Source organism: Budorcas taxicolor, chromosome 21 (genome assembly GCF_023091745.1).
Source record: "Budorcas taxicolor isolate Tak-1 chromosome 21, Takin1.1, whole genome shotgun sequence".
Lineage (NCBI taxonomy): Eukaryota > Metazoa > Chordata > Mammalia > Artiodactyla > Bovidae > Budorcas > Budorcas taxicolor.
In genome coordinates, this window is record NC_068930.1 from 9946877 (window position 1) to 9969484 (window position 22608).

General features: G+C 47.7%; 1 protein-coding gene across 4 annotated transcripts in view; it reads left to right on the plus strand.

Annotated features, from left to right (window-relative positions):
• Nucleotides 1-22608, plus strand: part of TTC23 (tetratricopeptide repeat domain 23) — a 161670-nt gene that overhangs the window by 123580 nt on the left and 15482 nt on the right. For all 4 annotated transcript variants that reach the window (XM_052659869.1, XM_052659870.1, XM_052659871.1 and 1 more), the window contains 3 exons: nucleotides 4594-4699; nucleotides 16910-17037; nucleotides 22099-22248. In XM_052659869.1, the coding sequence (XP_052515829.1) occupies nucleotides 4594-4699; nucleotides 16910-17037; nucleotides 22099-22248 (384 nt within the window). The remainder of the gene's footprint in view (nucleotides 1-4593; nucleotides 4700-16909; nucleotides 17038-22098; nucleotides 22249-22608) is intronic.

Consider the following 22608-nt stretch of genomic DNA (forward strand, 5'->3'; position numbering starts at 1 on the left):
GATTGGAGCTGAGGAACCGGCAGTTTCCCCAGAAACACACAGGAGGACCGCAGCGCAACAGCTGCTCTGTACCTTGCCAGGGCTTGAGGCAGTTAGTCCATATGGGACATTGTAAAGATGTTTTTGTTTTTAACCCAGGACGACATGCTAGAAGCTGAAAAGATTTAAGAATATTAAATATTCCTCCTCAGGCTCAAGATGGCAGTTGATAAACACGTAACCATAAGATATCAAAAACATCAAAGGATAGGAGGAGAGGTGCAAGCCCCGGGGTGCTTAATAAAATACGAGGAAGACAGAGCGTAGTCAAGCCGCAAATCCCCAGCAGGGGCAGTACCCGGGCGTCTGTATAACGCCAGAGTGGCAGGCAGGACTCCGGTAACTCTGTTCACTCTAACCTTTGTCCTTACACGCTCCAGATGTATGTAACAGGGGTATTTATATTATCTTAGCAAACAAAGTGTTGCTCCAGAATTGTGAACAGCGGCTTAGTTTGGAAAGCTTGGGTGATCTAATCACGAGCTCTGTCTACTTCCTCTGTGCTCGCTCCCTCAGGAGGCTTCCTGCCTGGTGTGGTACCGTGCTTATCAAACTGTGTGACCCCCACATTCATGCTCCAAGGAGGGTCTTTGGGGGGCGGCTGGATGGAAGCAACTGGGTGGGCTTGCAGACCCTCTCCACCTGCTTCAGCGAAAACAGCTCCACTCTTACCTGCCTTGTATATTACAAAACCATGGACAAGTCTGTTTGGACTAAAAGGCATTCTTTTGCTTTAAAATCAGAAACTTGAAAAGCAGTGGCATCATGATATTTGAATCCTTTTGAAAGTTGCTTTTCTACTCAATGATGTGTTTTTGAAATATAACCATGTTATAACCACATAGATAGAGTTCAATCGTTGTATGAATAAACCACATAATATTTATTCCACTGCTGAGAGTTGGACTGTGAAGAAGGCTGAGCGCCGAAGAATTGATGCTTTTGAACTGTGGTGTTGGAGAAGACTCTTGAGAGTTCCTTGGACTGCAAGGAGATCAGCCCTGGGATTTCTTTGGAAGGAATGATGCTAAAGCTGAAACTCCAGTAGTTTGGCCACCTCATGCGAAGAGTTGACTCATTGGAAAAGACTCTGATGCTGGGAGGGATTGGGGGCAGGAGGAGAAGGGGACGACAGAGGCTGAGATGGCTGGATGGCATCACTGACTCGATGGACGTGAATCTGAGTGAACTCCGGGAGTTGGTGATGGACAGGGAGGCCTGGCGTGCTGCGATTCATGGGGTCGCCAAGAGTCGGACACGACTGAGTGACTGAACTAAACTGAACTGATGGGTATTTAGATGGTTCCCCATTCTTCACCATCTCAAAATATTTCTTCAGTGGAGTTGAGGGCATTTTCTGTATAGGCACTGATGGACGGTGCCCTCTAAGCTAGACCAGAAGGGAAGGGACAGTGGGTGGATAGTGAGATGTGGAGAGTGGACAGAGGATGAGAAGCCGCACAGATGTGATCAAGTCAGGATGCCCCAACAGTCAACCAGGTTATGTGAACTGTGGGGTCCAGAGGTAGTGCAGATCGTGGGGGACTGGGTGGCCGAGGATGGGGAGGAGAATGAGCCTGTCAAGCCCCAGAGGCCAAGGTGTTAGCTGGGCCACTCACTGGCTGTTTTAGTTTGCTCTGTCAGCTCCGCCCTGAACCCCTCTCTGTGCCCACTAAGCACCATGTCTGTGGGCTGCCTTGCCCTCTGCCTGGGGGTCATGCAGCCTTGACCTTGGAAGAAGAGAGCACAGTGCAGGTGGGCTTCACCCCTCTACCGAAGGCCATGGCTGCCTCCCCTATAACTCATCGTTCCAGTTCCAGCAAATGCTCCCTCCCGTGCTTTCCCTCTGATGGTAAAACAGCCTGTTTGGGGTCCTCTACTCTCTTCCTTAGGTTTCCTCCATGCGAAGGGTCATTTTATTGACTTCTGTACTTTATTCATCTGTTAAACTGAACTATCCCTTTCTTGCCCAATGACTGCAGACCAATCTTATGGAGCTTCCTGAAAATGATGATGGGAGGAAGGGTGGAGAGGAAGGTAGTGAGCCAGAACCCTGGAGAGGGGCAGTGTCTGAGTTTAGGTCAAATCAAACTACCCCACATTTTTGTTGTTCATCTGTAAGTGCACTTAAAACCAAAAGCTCTACCTAATTTTTGTGTGAATTCCTAGTGTTTGAGTAATATGTGGCATGCAAAAAGCATTTTATAATTAAGATAAGTTGAATTGAATAGCACTGAATTAAATTAAGCTGAATTGTTCTGAATAAATGAGATACTAATGTGGCACATTTTAAACATCACGGGTTCCCTTCTCCACTGCCCTCGCCCCCTACTCCAGCATATGGCGTTTAAAAGCTTCATGAACATCAAATAACAAATTAGATCAGACACTGAGTTTCTGAAGTAAATAATGAATACTAGATGTTCACTTATGTTAGCATCTTATACAGGAAAACATTGACGTTATGAAGATTTTGTGATACATTCAGACCCCTGGTAAGATTTCAGGATCCACTTTCTTGATACTGTGAACATTTTTGCTCATGGAAAACTTTGCATCCTGTCTCCAAGACAAAAAGCAACCTAGTTCTCAGAACATGTTAATTATTCATTTGAAAGTAATTTTGATAGACTCACATCTTTTGCATTGACTTGAATTATAAGACTGAGTAGAAACAAAATATGAAATCTTTTTGAATTCGAATATGAGCTTTGGTCAATCAGAGTTAAATTAAATCTCTTTTGACATCAGAAGCTGCTCTCCTCACCCTCTGGATTACAGAGATAGTAAATGCAGGGAAAAGACAAAGTAAACATGATCTATTAATATTTGCATTGCAGGCAGGGCAAGCTTTTTCTCTTGTTCTTTTTATTTCCTGAGCACTGAACATTTGATTCCTCACTCTGTCCCTGTGGCTCCAATTTGAAAAGCATTACCAGTCAGAACTTCAGGCCAACTTGAGGATAGTGACTAATTATGGTTTGCCAAAAATCACACTTTCAGTTTATTTACATCCTGTAATTTTAAAAGTCATTTTAAAACAAAAGCTATTGTTAGTATTTACAAATATGAAATTCTGATTCTTCTAACACAGCGATAAAAGTTATTACCAAGAATCCTGATTTGGAGTAGGCTCATCATAAGAAGTCTAGGTCTACTAACTCAGTAGGTTTTAACATATGGCAAATGAGATGACAGTCTAGAGTCTACCCTGATTATCATCTCAGAAATGCATTTAGCTGGTAGTCAGAGGAGCAAGTCTCTCTGGCTTTGCTGTCTCACTGCTGTCTCTGAACTAGAAGATTCTAGTGCTCCGGCTTTATGTAATCTGAAATTTAGGCTGTACCTTAATGCTCTTTCATTTGTGATATCAATTTGAATATTTTTGACAATTTGTATTATCCTCATTTTATAGATGAAAAAATTGAGGTTGCTGAGTGGGTAATTTGCCCAAGATATTTCACAGCTAATAAAGCATGGAGATGAGACTCAGGCCTTGATGCTCGGCCTTCACATTCTCTGTTTCCACCGTGTCATGAATGCGGACATCCCTCCCACCTGGTGCATGCCGCCCTGAGCACCCTGATTCCTCCAGCTTCCAGGAGCTAGGACTGATTCATGCGATTGTTTACCTGTTTGTTTGCTTAATGTCTTTTTTATTTGAAGGGATGCATTTTGTATTTTATTTGAAAGGATTTTATTACTTTATGCTCATAGTATCATGTGTGCATGTGTGCTAAGTCACTTCAGTCTTGTCTGATTCTTTGCAACCCCATGGACTGTAGCCCTCCAGGTTCCTCCGTCCATGGGATTCTCCAGGCAAGAATACTGGAGTGGGCTGCCATGCCCTCCTCCAGGGGATCTTCCCGACCCAAGGATTGAACCCACGTCTCTCATGTCTCCTGCATTGGCAGGCGGGTTCTTTACCACTCGCGCCACCTGACAGCCCCGTAATATCATCAAGTGGTTCTTTTCCATTAGAGAATTTTTAAATGGGCTTCATTTTCAAGGAACTGAGGTGTTTACTGTGCTTGGGCAATTCCCGTGGGCCGGTTCGCTGAGGATATAGTCAAATGGGCTTGGCAGGCCAAGCATGGGGATGGGGTCAGGGTTTCAGTGGGTGAGGCTGCTGACACTGGGGGTAAGTCCCCTTCTCTGGGCTGGCCAGTGGGGAGGGGGCTGTGCTTGCCCAGTTCTTCTGCAGCACTGGCACTTTTTAATTCATCTCCTTCCTTCTGGAAACCCTCCCCCTTCTTCTACCAATAATGCACTCATGGAAGGATAGACCTTTAAATGATTTACTTAGAAATAAGTCCTGGCCACAGCATCAAACCGTCTGGACTCAGTGTCCAGGGCCTGGTACATTCTCTCTCCACTGCATGATGCTTGTAAAACCCAACTCTCCCCAGAGTTGATTGTGCATCCACATAAATTATATTGTTTAGGTTGTTGGAAGTTTCCTTGGCCTTCTGCTTATCGCTGCAAGAACAGTTTGTTCCCTGCTGCTGCTGCCAAGTGTGTAAGCAAACGTGTTTCTTCTTTTCGTGACCACAGGCGCATCTCATCATTCTGAGAGGAAGCCCCTCTCGAGAGGAGGCAGCCACGTCCGCACACTCCATCGCCTGTGCCGCTGTCGCGTCTGGGAGGCCTGAGCACCATGGTGAGAGCAAGTGTGAGCCTTCCCCGGGGGCAGAGCAGCCTGCTCCCTGCCTGGCCCGTGCGCATCGAGGTCGTGGGCTCGCTGCCTCTGGCATGGATGAACAGGCAGAGGGAGCTGTGATAGTTGCTTCAGAGAGCCTTCTCGATTTGGTGCACCAGAGCCCTTTGATTTCTAGCCTTTTTCAGCCTTCTTCTAGACTTGTACTCTCAAACACAGCAAATCCAAATGTAGCTATCAGAGCCCCAGAGAGTTCATGCTGGGCTTACAGGGAAGCCTCCTGGGCTTTCAAAGGTGATCTATTTTTAAAGATTGTTGTGGATTTACTGTGGCAACAGATCTGGCCTGTTGAAATGCCAGCCTTCAGACTCTCCCAGGGCTGAGCTTTCAATCAGCATAAACTTACACGTCTTCAGGATTCCAAAAGGAAGTTGCCACTTATGACTCATAAGTTTTTCTTAGCCCCACATAATAGGTAGAGCAGTGAGCTTGGGAGTTTTTTAATCTTCCATCCCAGGCTCTGAGCATACAGTATGCCTCTATTGATGGAGAACATGCTATCCTAATGACTTTTTCTTGTTGTTGGCCAGAATATTCAGAAGCAGAGTATGACTCATAAAGAAGGTATATTCCAAGGTGTCAGATAAAAATACTTATCCATTATTGGAAAATAAGGTCCAGTGTGGCATCAAGCTGAAAGTCAACATTTGGAAGGCTTGCGGCTGAGGTTCGGGGAGCAGGCGCTGGGCTCAGATGAGAAGGCTGGTGGAGGGGGAGACGAAGGGGGCACCTTGGGAGCAGACTGGTCTGCAGAGGTCTCTGGGCCAGGCAGGGGCTCCTGTCCTGGGAAGAGCTGGGGAAGGGGGTCTGTCTGTCCATCCCCCTTAATGATCCCTCATTCTGGTCTCCGGGAGCTTTGTGCACCTTTTCAGAGCCAGATGATAGGGAAAGGAGATGCCCTTTCTCATTCTAACTCCCTAGAGCACTCCACACCTCAACCGACTTCCAAACCTGCAGAAAGCCAACATTTTCTCCAACCTGTTGGTGGCTAACATTCCTTTAATAGGTAAGAGAACCTTCCATGCCACAAGTATTAATAGGATACTTAAAATGCCAACAGGATGGAAACCCCTAGATTAGCAGAAGTCCCAACCTACATGTCCATGGGGACCAGGTAAGCAATCCGAGTGAAGCGGATGGCCCTTAGAAACCAGCAGCAGCACACTTATGATTGGCAGCTGACCCTCAGCTGTAATCTGAGAGATGCAATAGGGGTGGGGGAGGGCTGTGACAAGCTGAAGAAGCGCGTCCTCCGTCCAAAGTGAGCAGCTGCTGTTCCGCTCTGGCCCATCACTGTCATGTGGAAGGCAGGCTCATATCGGCATGTCTGCCTTTCCCAGAGAAGGCAGAAATCTGAAGTTTTATGTGAAATCAATGCATAGTTGATGGTAACTAAGTCAAACATGTTTCAGGCTCTGAAGGAGGCAAACAAGTGTGGAGGGGTAGATCCCTAACTTCTGACCTGGGAGCATGAGATGTATTTTTTTCTAAGTTTTCCAGTCTAAATATGGCGTTGATATAGCCTCCCCTGTAAATTGAGAATGCTACTAATACCTACTAGATACAGATAATTAGATTTGTGAAAATTTAATGACCTCACTTAGCAATAATATGTATGTAGTACGTAATTGTAGTAGTAATAATATGTATGTATGTAGTTTGTAGTGTCACGGTTCTAACCGAGTTAACAAAGGTAACTTAACCACAGCTCTGTGAGGTTGATACGAGTCCCCAGGTCTCAGATGGAGAAACTGAGGCGTGGAGGTTTAGGTAATTTCCCAAGAGCCACAGCCAGGGCATGGTAGACTTGAACACAGCCTCTTGACCTCCCTGCCAGTGCTGCACATGCCTTTTCCCTCCTTCCCCGCTACCCCCGACTTACACCTGCCAAAGAGTGTGTGGCTCTGGGGAGGGAGAGGACGCGAGAAGAGCGAAGGCAGCCCAAGGAGGCCCACCCAAGAGCCCACACAGGTCTCAGCCCTGCTTCTCGGGTGGCTCAGACCACGTGGTGACCTGCACCAGGAAGCCGACTTGCCTGTCAGTGTCTGAGATATCGGAGGAGGGTGAGCAGGGAAGGACAAGAAGCAAACTTGCCCAGGAGCAGGGAGTTGGACAGTCGCAGCTGGCTTTGCAGGTTAGGAAGGGGGTCGCTTCTGCCTGAGGCCTGGAGGAATGGCTGCTTGAAACACTGACCCACGGAGCCCCCAGGAGCCTGGGGCCAGCAGGAATCTCAGCAGCATCATATTAACAATGATGACAGCGGTGGTAGCAAGCGTCATCGGATGCAGGCGCTGGCGCTGTCACCAACATGCCCGTCTCATCCTAACAAGCCTTGGAGGCAGGACACAACCTCCCATTTCACAAAGGAGGTAACCCAGACAGCTCTCTACACCGCCAGCCCCATCCATACTCTCTCTACTCACCGCTTTACCCAAGAAGGACAAAGCCCCAGTCCATCCAAGGAGGCTCCCTTCTCAGACTTGGCTTCCACTGGTCAGAGGACACACAAAATGTCTGACAGGAAGCATTTACTTGAAAGCAAGGAGGAGGCCGGGCAGAGAAGCTGTTGGATCAGAACAGATGCTGAACAGCAGCAGCAGGACGCCCTGGAGCAGGGGCAGAGAGAAGCACAGCCCTCGCCCCCAAGGCCTCAGACCTCAAACCCGAAATAGGTGTGTCAGAAGAATCAAAGCAGAGAGACACGCAGCTCATTCCTACTGTGTTAACAGGCTTGAGCATGCTGCCAGGGGACCCTGTGTTTCCTTGATGGAGAACACAGGGGAGACTGGGGACAACGACCTGGCGGGCTGCTGCTCAGCTCGTTTGTCCTAGTCTTACCCACACGTGCCTAAGCTCGGCCTGCGCCCAGAGGGGGCGGCTGTGTTAGCACGTATGGGCTCAGCATGCCCCAATAAAGCAGGAGTGAATGGGGCCCCCCTTCCATCCAGGAGCCACAGCGGCAGTGGCTAGGTGCCTCCCCACTGCCTTTCCGGGCGCCTGGTTTTCATTTCTCTGCTGTCCCCCGAAACAAGCTAATGCAGTGACAAGGAACCCACCCGGGGCTGAAGCTCTCCAGGCCTCTGCTACCTCCAGCGAGGGGAAAGGAGAGGAGAGAATTTGGAAGTGATCTTTGACAGCCAAGCGAGGGCCCGGCCTCCCCACCTAGCTCTCACCCAGGCAGGCCTCTTTAGCCTGGACTTTGTTCACTTGTGGTTCGGAAGTCCCAGTCGGATCCCCTGGCAGCAAATCCATACTTTCCACTGAGCACCGAGGATCTCAGCTCTACTCTCCTATGCGGAAACTTGTCTGTGCCAAGTACAGTTTGTTTGTTTGTTGTTAAAACAATCGTTAACGGGGGAAATTTTTCTCATTTGGGGATTCTCCACAACTTGCTTGCTGAATGCCCATTGAAGGCATTGCCCTCCGATAAACAAAACGTCACGGGCCAAGGAGCCAATGTGTTCCTGGCTCTGCACTGAAACGAACCCTTTGCCCTGTGCCTTCCCACATTCCTTATGCAGACAAAACTGCCCAAGAAGTCACAGAGGATTGTCATTGCATAAGGGCGCCCAATTCAGGCTAGCAAAATGTCACTAACCTGAGCCTGGCCAGCTTCCCAGAGCAGCCATAGACAAACTTGGTATTAACAGTTCTCCCAGCCCTGCTGAGTGTCAGGGCATTGGCCTTGTGTTTATAACTCTTCTCCTAAAGCATATTAAAATGAAATGGGCTGAAGCCAAGTACATTTTAGTGTAAACCTTTGAGAGGCAGAGCCTGCTGAGCTCGGGTGGCCTTGTTTGGAAGTGGCCCCATGTGGGGCCTGGGCCTGGGAGCTCTGTCGGTTTCAGAGACTACAGGAGAGGACAGGCTATGCCTCTGCCCACCTTCGGGAGGGGGCGGGATCCCCAGTTCTCAGCTCTGTGGACAGACTCGCGACGTTTCTCCCCAGCCCTCTCTCATCCTGATGTCTCCCCTCGTCTTATACAGTAGTCAGGAAATATGTGGGTATCTAAAGGTGGGCTCTGCATCTCCGTGAAGTCCCCTGGCTTTTCCCCTCCACAGTCACCCCTTTGCTCAACTCTTCCTCCCGTGGCCTGGTTCTCAGCGTTCCCTGTGCTGGGCCCTGCCCCACCTGAGGCCCGCTCCCTCATCACAGGTTACCTTCCACTGCCCATGGCCATGCTTGGCAGGCCCTGCTGCCTCCGTCTCCCACCTCCAACCCGAGGCCCCCAACCGCTGCTGGCCACCCCCCAACTCTCCCTTCCTCCTCAGTCTTCCCACGGCCCACCCCTCAAGCCCTGTGTGCTCTCAGACACCCTGCCTCAGCTCCTACCCAGGGCCCACTTCTCAGTGCAAAACGCCCAGCCTGTCTGAGCCTGGCACCCGAGCGCCCCAAGCAGGCATCAGTGTCCAGCCTGCTCTGTGCCCCACAGGCTGGGTGGGGAAGGGAAGGGGCAGAAAGAGCAGTGGGTGAGGCCAGAGAAGAAAAGGGGCTAGTAGGACCCCCTCTCAGAAACCTCTGGAAAGCACCCTAGAGCACAGCCCGTCTAGAGGACCAGGGCCTAGACAGAGGCCAGGCGCTGCCCACCTGAGACACTCCAGGCCACACAGGGCATGGCTTTGTGGGTGCTCTGTCCTCAGGGCTCCAGGGAGCCCGGGAGCCCAAAAGTGGGGCAAGTGCAGGCTGCAGGGGTGGCAGCTCTTGAGGCCGGCAGAGAGGTAGAAGGTGTGGCCTTTTGCACCCTGAGTCTGTGCTGTTGGTCTCTCTTCACCGAGGTACAACCTGTGGCAGAACTGAAACCTCATCGAGCTTTGCTTGCAAACTGCATTTCATCTGTGTGCCTGAGAACAAAGCCCGCAGCTTTATCGCTCTCCTCTGGAGGATGAAACACTCTGATAACCACTTCTATGAGGCGCTAGTGTTTCACTTAGCGCTAGCTAATAAGTTATGTCCGCAACTTCTTAGGAAAGCTTAAGTTACTCATACTCTGACTTGACTTTGAAACATATTATTAGGGCAGCTTATGGAAATCACATATACTTTACCAAGACAAGCCACTTGAGCAACAAGCCTGAGGCTGCTGGACCCCTGGGTGGCCCCAAGCAGTGCTGGAGGAGGACGGTCCTGGCCCGCTTCTGATGGTGAGGACTTCAAGGCCGGCATCCCTGTGGTGACTGAGCCCTGCCAGGACCTGTGAGCCCCAGGTGCTGTGAGACCAGCCTGCCTCCACCTTGGTCACCTCACTCCGCTGAGGCAATCCCGCCCCCGAGAAGGCCGTGGACTTCCAGGAGCCATGCAGCTCAGCGCCAGCAGGTCTGAGGCGTCTCCCAGATGCCGGGGACGATGTTCCTCTCGAAGGTGATCTTTCGGTGTGGAGAAAGCCTGTCTTGGGCTTCGTCTGTCCTCAGAAAACCCCGTGCCCCCCACCCCAAGGCTACTGGGTAGTCTCAGCGCAGCTGCCTGCACAGGGGCCCCGGCAGCTCCCAGCAGGGTCTAAATGGGTTCAATCTGTTTGTCTGCTGGGTGTTGGTGCTCTTCTGGGCTAACACCAGGCTAAGATTTGAGACTTCTCATTTTCAAATTCCCTGGGGTCCTTAAAGTTTTTGCAGTTGGTGCAGAGTACAATTTCCCAAGACGATTACAAAGGATAACTGTCACATTGTACACCCAGGCCTCTGTTGTCATGAAAGCTGTCCTCACTATTCCAAATCTTGCATTTGGACAGCCTCAAGAAAATGAGCCCAGGGCTACCAAAATTTATTTTAATTAAAAACCTCCTGACCTCTAGGGTGCCAAATCATAACCCCACTTTCCTCTTGCTCTTTGAATGGAGCCCTGGTTTTTTATGCCTCTGTATGAACACGCAGATGGAACAGTCTGAAGGGCCTCTGGGAGACGTTAAGCCAGCCTGCCCACTGGGCCACACTTGCCCTCACCCTAACTTGCAGACACCCCCAGCGTTCTGCGGGAGTGAAAACGGGAAAAGTTCGTGGCCTTGGAACACCTGTGCCTCTGGGGCTCAGATTTATAAAGCTAAGTCATGGCCCTGTGCTTTAGAAAGTGACCTCATCCCTTGCTGGGGCCACCTAGCATCAGGTTGCCGAGGATTCTCGAAGAGGTTTTTAAGCTTAGCAATGGCCACATGTATGAACGCTGAAACTGCTAGCTCCTTGTTAACCCACACCCAGCATCAGGCACAAGGCCTGTGCCAGGAAGTGGCATCCCTCTGGCAACTCCACTGTCACTTGGGCCAGAAGGACCTCCAAGGGGATGCCCGCTCCTGGGAGAACCAGCTCTTCCTCTCAGGGAGTCAGTCCTTAGGGGTAGTAGGGCAAATTTTCTCTCTCCTCAGTGACTAATCATGGGGTTCATGGTTTAGAATGCTAATTTGGGGGGTGGGGGAAAATAAGTCAGGGTTTTGCAGTAAAGGAGCTCTCCTATATCCCAGGTAAAAATAAAAATAGTGTCAAATTCACAGACAGGGAAGGTGCCCACAGTGTGTGCCCTGGACTTTCCACTGTTCCCGAGTCCTAGACTATTCTCACATGCAGCATCCTGACGGGATGCCTGACTTGTGGTCAGCTTATACGTGACAACAGGCGCGGAGAACCCTCTCCCTGGCGCTGCCTATGCTGACTAGAGACTCCCAGGAGCAGAATTAGGAGAAACATGGGCCTGTCGAGGAGCCGAGGACTCGGAAATGGGGGAAGAGAAGCAGCGATTTCAGGAGCTGGCCCCCGAGGGCACATTCCCAGGCAGGGACACTGACGCCTCACCGCAAAGCCCAGCTTTCTTCCACCTCAGTAGCTATTGTGGCCTCGGTTTGAGTAATAAATTCCTTCCTTCCCCCCAACCCCTTTCCTTCCTCCCTAGCTTCCAGTCCCTCTTCCAGAGATCCAAAGGTGCTGACAAGCGTCCTCTTTGGAAAATGTGACCGGGCCTCCCTGAGTTAGAGCTTGTGAGCTGTTTACGCACCAGTATGACTTAGGCCAGTCAGCTTCCTTTCTCCCAGAGCCCTGTGAGGTCAGCTACACAAGGGAAGGGACAAGCAGCACTCAGATCTGGGGACCAGCCCAGATGGAGTGGTTTTGTGGGAGGAGATGGGTCAGCATGTGACTGCCAGGGAAAGGGGCACTAAGAGCTGGGAGGCCTTTATGAGGGGCTGGAAAGCAAGAGAGCACAGCTGTGTCCACCTGTGTCTGGAAGACTAGCTCCTTACCCAGGAAGGGAGGGGAACACTTCCCATCCCTTTTGACCTCTTCCTTTTTCTGAGCCTAGCACCACTTCTGGAAAAGCCTGGGTCAGAAACTCAGTTCTTACCCATCTGGTCCTGCCTCCTTCCCACGCCCTTTACATGTGCTCCTCTTTAGAGTGAGGGTTCACCTCCGGGGAAAAGGCTGAGACTCAGGAAAACCTCTCCTCTTCAAGAATGGCTCAGTTACAGTCTCTGGTTAATTTCCAGTTAAACAGAAACTAAAATATCAACAGTGCTGCATTCTTGAGTAGACTTGTTAATTTTTAGACGTGGCACATACATCTCCGTAACACTCTTAGAGTCAACAATATAAATACCACACCATCTCCACATTTGCTGTTATCAGATCATCAAAGTGACCAAAACAGATACTTAGCTCGAGCACTTAATTTGTAATATTCTCCCATGAGTCAACAAAGACTAAAGTGAGGTAACATTTTTCATATACAGTAGTAAAATTTTCTTCTACCAAGAAAAAAGTTTGAGAACTACTTTAGAAACCCATCTGCTGGTTTGGCAGTGGACAGACCCCCAGTAAAAGAGTGGAGCAGGGACCCCAGCTCATTAGACTTCTGTCTAGTTTCAAAGCCTGGGGCCAGCTGACTTCCCTGAAAGGCAGCACCCCCACCCCCCAGCTGCATAGATCTTCAGCAGAGAAAATCTTGCAGATAAATGAAGCTTACTTGTTTTCAGACCTAAGTGTTCTTTAGGTTGCCTGGATTCTATAGACACATCTCCCAGGTGTTTACTTCTCTCCTTTCCACAACAGATCACTTGGGATGTACTTGAGTCATTTCCAGAAGCCTACACTTCTCATTGTGAATTTCAGAGCTGTTGTCAAGTCCTCGAGGTGTATGGAGCTGTTTATGTGCGTGCTTCAGGCCATCGGGCCACTCTGCCTGTTTTCACAGCAGTGTTCTGTACTCTCCGCCTTCATCTCTGCTCCCAGTGCCCCCGCTGGTTAGCCTAGCATGGATGAGGGGGCCCCAAAGCCACAAACTGTCCCTGAAACTAAAATTTTCAACATTTCTTGAGCGCTGGCTAGGTGTCAGGCATGTCATCAGTTATTAATGTGCATTAACCCATTTACTCCGCCACCCTGTAACAGAGGTGCTCGCACGAAGGTCCCTCTTTGAGGTGAGAAACCTGAGGCCAAGCCTGGGAGGCACGCAGCCGGATGGCAGCGGAGCTGGGCCTGAAGGCAGGCAGCATCTGGCCTCTAGGGCCTTTCCTCCCTTCCACCTGCTTCTCCACCTCCCGGAACAAGCACATCCTGCACAGGCTAGCCCCATCTGTCCGCCTCTGTCAGTCCTGGAGCAGTGTGTTTGCGGATTCCTCTTTGGAAGTACTGTCGTTCACATCAGAATACGAGAAAAATTAATCCACAGGCCCACTCTCTGGAAAAGTATTAAAATAGACAATACGCTGTCCTGTCTAAGGGCTTCCCTGGTGGCTCAGATGGTAAAGCGTCTGCCTGCAGTGCGGGAGACCTGGGTTTGATTCCTGGGTTTGGAAGATCCCTTGGAGAAGGGAAAGGCCACCTACTCCAGTACTCTTGCCTGGAAAATCCCATGGACAGAGGAGCCTGGTAGGCTACAGTCCATGGGGCCTTAAAGAGTCAGACATGACTGAGTGACTTCACTTTCTTTTTTTCTTCTTTCTTGTCCTGTCTAATCAAGAAAATGGGGAGAAAGCACAAAAACAAAATTAGAGGTGATAAAGGGCAAATTACCAAATACAGGGCAAGTCTGAAGAGGCTAGAGATAACATTTTACCTTTTTGCTCGTGTGTATTTGTGCTGCACAGTTCATACTAGATTTCCAAATGGAAATGTCAAATAGACCTTGTATGTATGGGTCATAATCTGCCTCAACTGTGTGCTCGTCGTGCGTCACCGTCTGCAGCAGGCACTTCGGTTGTGGTGGTGGTGGGGTGGGGGGGTGGTCCCATGTTCCTCAGGGACACTCACATTTTCCTCTGCTAGAGCAGGAGTTAGCAAACTTCAGCCCAGGGCCAAATCGAGCTCCGCACCCATTTTTCCAAACAATTTTCTTGGCACACAGCCAGGCTCCTTTATTCACGTATCATCTCAGGCTGCTTTTGCGCTACAAGTCTTTGGTCCCCAAAGTCTAAAATAGTTACCATCTGGTCCATTATAGAATAAGTTTGTGACCCCTGTGCTGGAGCCCTATAATTTTTCTACTTTCAGATTAGATTCTACTTTACAGAGTTTCTTTTTTAAATATCGTTTTCTATTGTGGTTTATCACAGGGTATTGAAAATATCCTGTGATAAACCATATCACAGTGTCATCAAAGAATGTTGAATACGTCCTGTGATAAACTCTGTGCTATGCAGCAGGACCTTGTTGCTTACCCGGTCTGTATATAATAGCTCACATCTGCTAACCCCAGACTCCCAGTCCTCCCCTCCCCCACCCCCACCCAGGCAACCGCAGGTCTGTCCTCAACATCTGTGGCCCTGCTTCTGATTCATAGACAGGTCCTTTTGTGTCATATTTCAGATTCCACATACAAGTGATATCATATGGGATTTGTCTTTCTGACTTCACTTAGTATAACAGTCTCTGGTTGTATCAGTGTTGCTGCAGATGGCATTATTCCATTCCTTTTCATGGCCGAATAGTCTTCCATTGTATACACGAACTGTGCCTTCTCTGTCCATTCATCTGTGGATGGACATTTAGGTTGTCTCCATGTTTTGGATATTGTGAATAAAGCTGCTGTGAACATGAGGGGCATGTATATTTTGAACCACAGTTTTGTCCAGGTATATGCCCTGGAGTGGTATTGCTGGATCATACGGTAATTCTGTTTTTAGTTTTCTAAGGAACCTGTTTCTCCATAGTGGCTGCACCGACTTACATTACCACCAAGAGTGTGAGAGGGCTCCCTTTTCTCCACACCTTTTCCAGCATTTGCTGTATTTAGACTTTTTATTGATCGCTATTCTGACTGGTATGAGGTGGTACCTCACTGTAGTTTGATTTGCATTTTTCTAATAATTAGTGATGTTGAGTATCTTTTCATTTGCCTACTAGCCATCTGTGTGTCTTCTCTGGAGAAATATTTATTAAGTTCTTCTGCCCATTTTTCTATTGGGTTGTTTTGTTGTTGTTGAGCTGTATTATCTGTTTGTATATTTTGGAGATTAAGGCGTTAGTTTTCTACTTCAATTTATTGGTTCAGAATTTCCAAACCAAGAAAATTCCGTGGCAGTCCAGTGGTTAGGATTCCATGCTTTCACTGCCATAGGCCTGGGTTCAATTCCTGGTTGTGGAACTAAGATCCCACAAGCCATGTAGTGTGGAAGGAAGGAAGGAAAGGAAACAATTGGGGGGGGGGCGGGGGGAGAATTTCCAAATAAAGTGGATGGTACAAATTCTGCCCTCACACATATGCATGCTCCACGTACAGTCTCCCAGCTTCTTTCAGATGCTTTTTCAAGGCATGGCCTCTGGAGGGACAGCCGTGAGGCTTCTCTTTGGACCAGTGCCACTGCTAGTTTTAGGAGTTCCTGGCTATACTGGTTTTCTTTTGCTGCGTAGCAAATTATGGTTGTTTAAACACCCAGTTTAAGCTTTTAATTCTGTCAATCAGAAGTCTAGCATGGTAAGAGTAGCTTCTCTGCTGAGGCTAAAACCAAGTTGTCAGCTGGCTACATTCTCATCTGGAGCACAGGGTCCTTTTCTAAGCTCAACCCTGTTATTAGCAGGATTCAGTTCTTTATGCTATAGGACTGAAGTCCCTATATTCTTGCTGACTCTTGACCTCTCTCAGCTCCTATGGGCCACTTTTGGGTCCTTGCACCACACTCCCCTCCATCTCAGGATTGGAGAACCTCCTTTTCAAATCCCTCTCATGTTTTGAATCTCTCTGCCTTCCTTCTCTGCCACCAACTAAAGAAAACTCTGCTTTTAAAGCTTCGGTGGCATTAGGTGAGGCCCAAGGAGTAATCTCACTTTCTTACAGTCTACTGTGCTTTATAACATTCCTTATGACAGGAGTAATATCTCAGCCTATCTATAAGTTCCACGCATAATCAGTGAGGGGTCCATAATCAAGGGTGAGTGTCATTGGGGTCATCCTAGGAATCTGCCGGTGACACTGAATTTTTGCAGGGAGCTTCGTTTCATCTACGTAACACACACAGGCCTCAGGCCTCAATAGCCAGCCCTGCTCAGGCTTATGAGACCCTGGGCACTTTGGAACACACTAGACCTTTTTCCTAACCCCCTCATGGACCATTCGGCTCCCCCTCCCCCTCCCTGCTCTGGCTTTCAGTTTCCCCTTTGTTTTTCATATCTGAGATTTTCCTTTTTTGTTTTTTGCTTTCAAGATTGGCAATATTTTAAAATATTTTTGTTACATTATAACCAATATGTTTAAGTGCTTGGAATGGTTGGGGTTTATCCTTCAGCAGCATGTCAGCCATATTTTCCAGAATTAGAGTGTTATTAAACTACATTCCAAGATTACAACATCCACTAAACTCAGTGGATCCTTGGAGTTCTAACCCCAGTGAGGAGTAACTAGAGCTTTATGAATAATTAATGGTTAATCAACCTAAAAACTTAGTGATGTGTCAGAGCTAGGGGATAGTTTCCCTGTTTGCATTAACTCTGCTCTCTGCATCACTGGGAGGGCCAAGATGTATGAAAACCAATGAAAATAAACTGCAGTATCTTTCTGAGAACTAGACCCTGTCTAATAAAACAGTCAGATTAATGGGAAAAGGCAGTTTCCTTAACTGGGTTATCTTGTCCAGCTACTTATTATTTTCAGACAGTTCATCATCAGTAAATGCATAGTTATTCTGTTTTCATTTCAAATCTGTGAGTAGTTTTCAAAATTGTTGTTGTGGTGCTTTTCTTCAGATGTGGCTGAGCAGTATTTTCAGGATAGCATGGCTAATCTCAAGGATGCTGAAGGGATGGAGAAAGCCAAGTTTCTTTCAATTCAAGATGATTACTGCCATTTCCTACAAGTCACTGGACAAGACGAGGTGAGTGAGTTTGGACCAGAGCTGACAGTTATTTACTCAGGCAACCCAGCTGATATCCAAAGGGCTACTCCTATACTCTGCCAGCCTTAAGCTTCTACTGTGTACAAGGCATGTGCCAGGCTCCACGGGGAGAGGGATGCCTAAGGCCAGGCAGCCAGCTCCTGGATAGGCACTCTTGGAAAACAAAAAAATCATGAGAACCCAGATGCCATGTCCACCTGCAAAGTACCCTAAAGGACTAGAAAACTTGAGAGCCAGATGGACAGTCCCAGCTTATCATAGCCTGTGGTTGGAGCTGGCATAGAAGGTAGCAATTAGTGCGTCTTATTATCTTGGCTAATGAATGAAATTTGCATATCAAATAAGAACTGCACAGTGCAGAAGTTACGGCTCTCTGTCCATTGAACCATACAGGCAAGTTTTCCATGGCTTGTACAAATGGAACCAGACTCAGAGTTTATAGTCATTTAACTATCCCAAGGGTAGTTAAACCCTTTTAAACTTGTTCCATAATAAGCTTAACAGCTACCAGACAGCCGCATGCTTGATTTATATAAATATATAAATATATCTGTATTTTCAACTCTAACCCATCAAAGTAAATCCTTGAGAGGAAAACGTTTTTATTTCCTCTGCTGTTCTGTAGACCTCCTGCCCAACAGCCCTCTCCTAACTCTTAATGCTTCACCCTTCTCTCAACTGATGTGAGCTTAAGGATAGGTTTTTAATCTAGATGTACCCATGTTCCTCAGGCCAAATAGGGCTACAGTAACCATAAAAAATGGAGTTTCCATATTTTTCTGGATCACCCAGCCAAGTAGAGAGGGGCATTCCAGGGGCCTCGGGTTCTAGAACATCGCTGGAAGCTCTGTGGAGAGCTCTCAGGGCAGAAGTCTGACAGGAAGTGTGCCCCCATCATGCCTCACCCCTTCTAGCTCATTGGTCATCTTTGCCTCCAGAAGGCCCCTCAACTCCATCCATTGGTTGCCATCTCATCTCTGCCTGGACCACTCTAGCAAACCCTGCGCCCCCAGCTGCTCCTTCTACTCTTGCCCTTTTCTAATCTATTCTGAATAAGTAAACCATGGTGATCTTTTAAAAAAGCAAATCTGATCAGGGGACCTCTATTTTAAAATACTCCATTGGCTTCTCGGTGCCCTTAAGAGAAGCTGGAATCCCGCATTGCCCACAATACCTTGCAAGATCTGAATTCTGCTGGCATTCCCAGTCTTATTTTGCCTCCTCCCCCGATGTGAGTTCCACAGTGGCCTTTTCTAATCTGCACTTGTTTCCTGCTCTTAGAAGGTTCTTCCTCATTGATCTCCTGGCTAATGCGGATCCATCCTTCAAGACTCACCAGCCTGTCTGATTCCTCTCCCTCAGTCTTCACTAGATTCTCCCCACTATTTTTCATCATAGAATCCAGTTTAATATAATTGTATAGCACAGTAATATATTACCATAACGGTGGCACTTCCCAGGTGGCGCTAGTGGTTAAAGAACCCACCTGCCAATGCAGGAGACATAAGAGATACGAGTTCCATCCCTGAGTCGGGAAGATCCCCTGGAGGAGGGCCTGGCAACCCACTCCAGTCTTCTTGTCTTGAGAATCCCATGGACAGAGGAGCCTGGTGGGCTGTAGTCCATGGGCTCACAGAGTCAGATACGACTAAAGCGTTGTGGCACACACGCACACGTGAAAGTGAAAAAGTTCCTTTGGATCTGTGTTAAGATATTCTTCTAGCTGTGCTGTTCTGCCAGCAAGAACCCTCTCTAACTTCTTATTCCCTGTAAGGAAATCCAAGCCCCTCATTTGGAGGCCTGGAATGAAGGCCTCCACTGCAAGCCCAGCCTGTGGCGCCTGCCTCGCCTCCCTCTGCTCCGCCTTCTGTTCTCTCTGCTGTGGTCACATTGGTCCACTCACTGGCCCTGAACGTGCCATGTGCTTCTCCCCCTTCCGCTGTGTGCCCAGGTGCCCAAGCCTGCCTCCTAGCCCACCTGAACCCGGATTATGCGTCCCTTCTCCCCACTAAACTTGTCTAACTCGCAGAGACTGTCACAGTCTCCGTCTCCTCCACACTCGTGTCCATGTGGCGTCTTCTCCACTGCCATCTCGACTTGCACATCTATCTCTGGTTTCCCCAGTTAGAGGCTGTCAATGGCATTGAGAGCATCCTTTAGGAAAAGGAGCTGGGCTCTTCTTTCCCCCATTGGCTCCTCCAAGTCTGACAACCAATTTTCATGGAAAAGCTGCCAAACCCAACACTTGCCTCGTGGTCCCTGGGACGGGACATGACAGGCTTCAGCATCAGAAAGACCCGAACCAAGGAGGGTCACACACTTCACAACTGACACAGCTTCTCTTCCCCAGCAGTGACTTGTCTTTCCATCTGAGAAATTGTTTTTCTCTTATAAGTGCCTTTCCTGCGGTTCCCTGATCCCAACCCCAGCACCTAATTCATATTCTTGCCAATAAAATGAGTAAAGGCCTTGCCAATTCCTCTGTCTGGGGAGTGCTAGCAGGGTGCCTTCAGGGCTAAGCGGAGGGCGAGGCTTCTTCACCGGTTTCTGCTTCGTTCAGCTCTTAAATTCGGCGTTTGTGTTCTCTAACTGTAATCATGCTCTCATGGAGGAGATGGTGGAAGAATTTCAGAGAAACATGGGAAGTCAACATGCAGGGCTTTCCCTCCGTATGTCTTAGTGTCTGACTGAAGAGATTAATTCCAACCCATATTTTTTTTATTCCATGTTGGTATAAATAAGTCAGACAAACCAAACAAAACGTCAAATCTATTTAACTTTTCACCATGTCGGAATGTTTGCTTTTCATTTCTTGAAGTATTTCTTGTGAGAAACAGAAAATCCTGGAATATATTCTGGATATTCTGTAAGTAGATAAATTGCCAGGAAACTATAGTTTTCACTTACATAAAAACATCACTGTGCCCAGAGAAAGAAGAGCCTGAAACTAAGAGGGATTAAAGCTGTTGGGACCCAGACGCCAGATCTGCCGCTGGTGGGCTGTCTGACTCTGAGCGAGCTTCTCAATTGCCCTGTGCCTCGGTTTCCTCCTCTGTCAAACGAGGACTAAAATTGTCCTTATGGAAAGGAAAGAGTGCGAGCTAAAGGAGCTCACACACATGAACCGTTTAGCACAGTTCTCGACATGTAAAGGACACAATGCATTTCATGTTAGTTTTTATTCTTCCTATTCAACTAAACAGACTGGTTCCAAATTGGGAAAGGGGTACAGCAAGGCTGTATATTGTCACCCTGCTTATTTAAATTATATGCAGAGTACATCATGAGAAATGCCAGGCTGGATAAAGCACAAGCTGGAATCAAGATTGCTGGGAGAAATATCAATAACCTCAGATATGCAGATGACACCACCCTTATGGCAGAAAGTGAAGAAGAACTAAAGAGCCTCTTGATGAAAGTGAAAGAGGAGAGGGAAAAAGTTGGCTTAAAGCTCAACATTCAGAAAACGAAGATCATGGCATCCAGTCCCATCACTTCATGGCAAATAGATGGGGAAACAGTGAGAGACTTATTTTGGGGGGGCTCCAAAATCACTGCAGATGGTGACTGCAGCCACGAAATTAAAAGATGCTTGCTCCTTGAAAGAAAAGCTATGACCAACCTCAGACAGCATATTAAAAAGCAGAGACATTATTTTGCCAACAAAGATCAATCTAGTCAGAGCTATAGTTTTTCCAGTAGTCAAGTATGGATGTGAGAGTTGGACTATAAAGAAAGATGAGCACTGAAGAATTGATGCTTTTGAACTATGGTGTTGGAGAAGACTCTTGAGAGTCCCTTGGACTGCAAGGAGATCCAACCAGTCAATCCTAAAGGAGATCAGTCCTGAATATTCACTGGAAGGACTGACGCTGAAGCTGAAACTCCCATATTTTGAGCACCTGATGCAAAGAACAGACTCATTGGAAAAGACCGTGATGCTGGGAGGGATTGAGGGCAGGAGGAGAAGGGGATGACAGAGGATGAGATGGTTGGATGGCATCACTGACTCAATGGCCATGAGTTTGAGTAAACTCCGGGAGTTAGTGATGGACAGGGAGGCCTGGCGTGCTGCAGTCCATGGGGTCGCGAAGAGTTGGACACAACTGAGTGACTGAACTGAACTCAACTCAACTAAAATTGGTTCCTGTAACATCTGAGGAGGCATTTTCTCCAGGGATCTTTTATGCATTCTCTCTTCAGAGTTCACACCATCCCCCTCCCCCCTGCCAACCTCTCCACCCAGTGAACATTATTTTCTGATTCCTATTTGAGAAGGAAAGTAGGCTCAGCTCATGAGACATGCTACCCAAACTTGTTCCCCTTAAAAGTGAAAATACATATCAGGCATATCAGTTACATCAGTTTCTCAGGAGGCACTGGTACTGGCATTTTCTTTATCCAGCTTTGAACTTAAAAAAAAGATTATTTAAATTGGAGGATAATTGCTTTACAATATTGTGACGGTTTTTGCCATAAATCAATATGAATCGGCCACAGGTATACATGTGTCCCCCATCCTGGACCCCCTCCCACCTGCCTCTGCACCCCATCCCTGCAGGTTGTCCCAGAGCACAGCTTTGAGTGCCCTGCCTCATGCGTCACACTCTCACTGATCATCTGTTTTACACGTGGTAATATATATGTTTCAATGCTCTTCTCTCAAATCATCCCACCTTCTCCTTCTCCCCCTGAGTCCAGAAGTCTGTTCTTTACGTCTGTGTCTCCTTTGCTGACCTGCACATAGGATAGTTGGTACCATCTTTCCAGGTTCCATATATATCTGTTAATATATGGTATTTGTCTTTCTGACTTACTTCACTGTGTATAATAGGCTCCAGTCTCATCCACCTCATTAGAACTGACTCAAATGTGTTCCTTTTTATGGCTGAGTAATATTCCATTGTGTATATGTACCATAACTTCCTTATCCATTCATCTGTCGATGGACATCTAGGTCTCTTCCACGTCCTAGCTATTGTAGATAGGGAGGCAATGAACATTTTTATTTAACCAGACTGCTTTTTATTCCTTTCGCAGAGAGCCACTTCAATCCTCAGAGAGTCCCTGGAGGCCAAAGTGGCAGTGTTCGGTGATTTCAGTCCTGAGGTGGCAGAGACATACCGGCTCCTGGGTGTGGCCGACCTGGCACAGGGGAACCAGACCGGGGCCCACAAGAAACTGAAGAAGGTAAAGCTGTAGCCCGACTAACTCGGAAAAAAATCCTCCTGCCCTTCCTGCCTCTGCACTGCACTCTTCTTAAGTGAAACTATACAGGTGGCTTATTTAGGTTAGATGACATCAGTGTTGCAGTTGATCTCAGCTAACACTTTTTGGGGCAAAAGATATATAATCCTCTTGTGCACATAGATTTTTAAAATAAAGTATCAATTATTCTTCACCATGCACATAATTTTAAATTTGTAAATAATGTAACTCGTCAAGCTTACTTTACTCTTTCTGTACCCTCAGTTTATAGAGGAGCTCTTCCACATGCTCCTCTAGTACTTATGTTTATTTCTTTTTAAGTTGGAGTTTGTGTGGATGGCA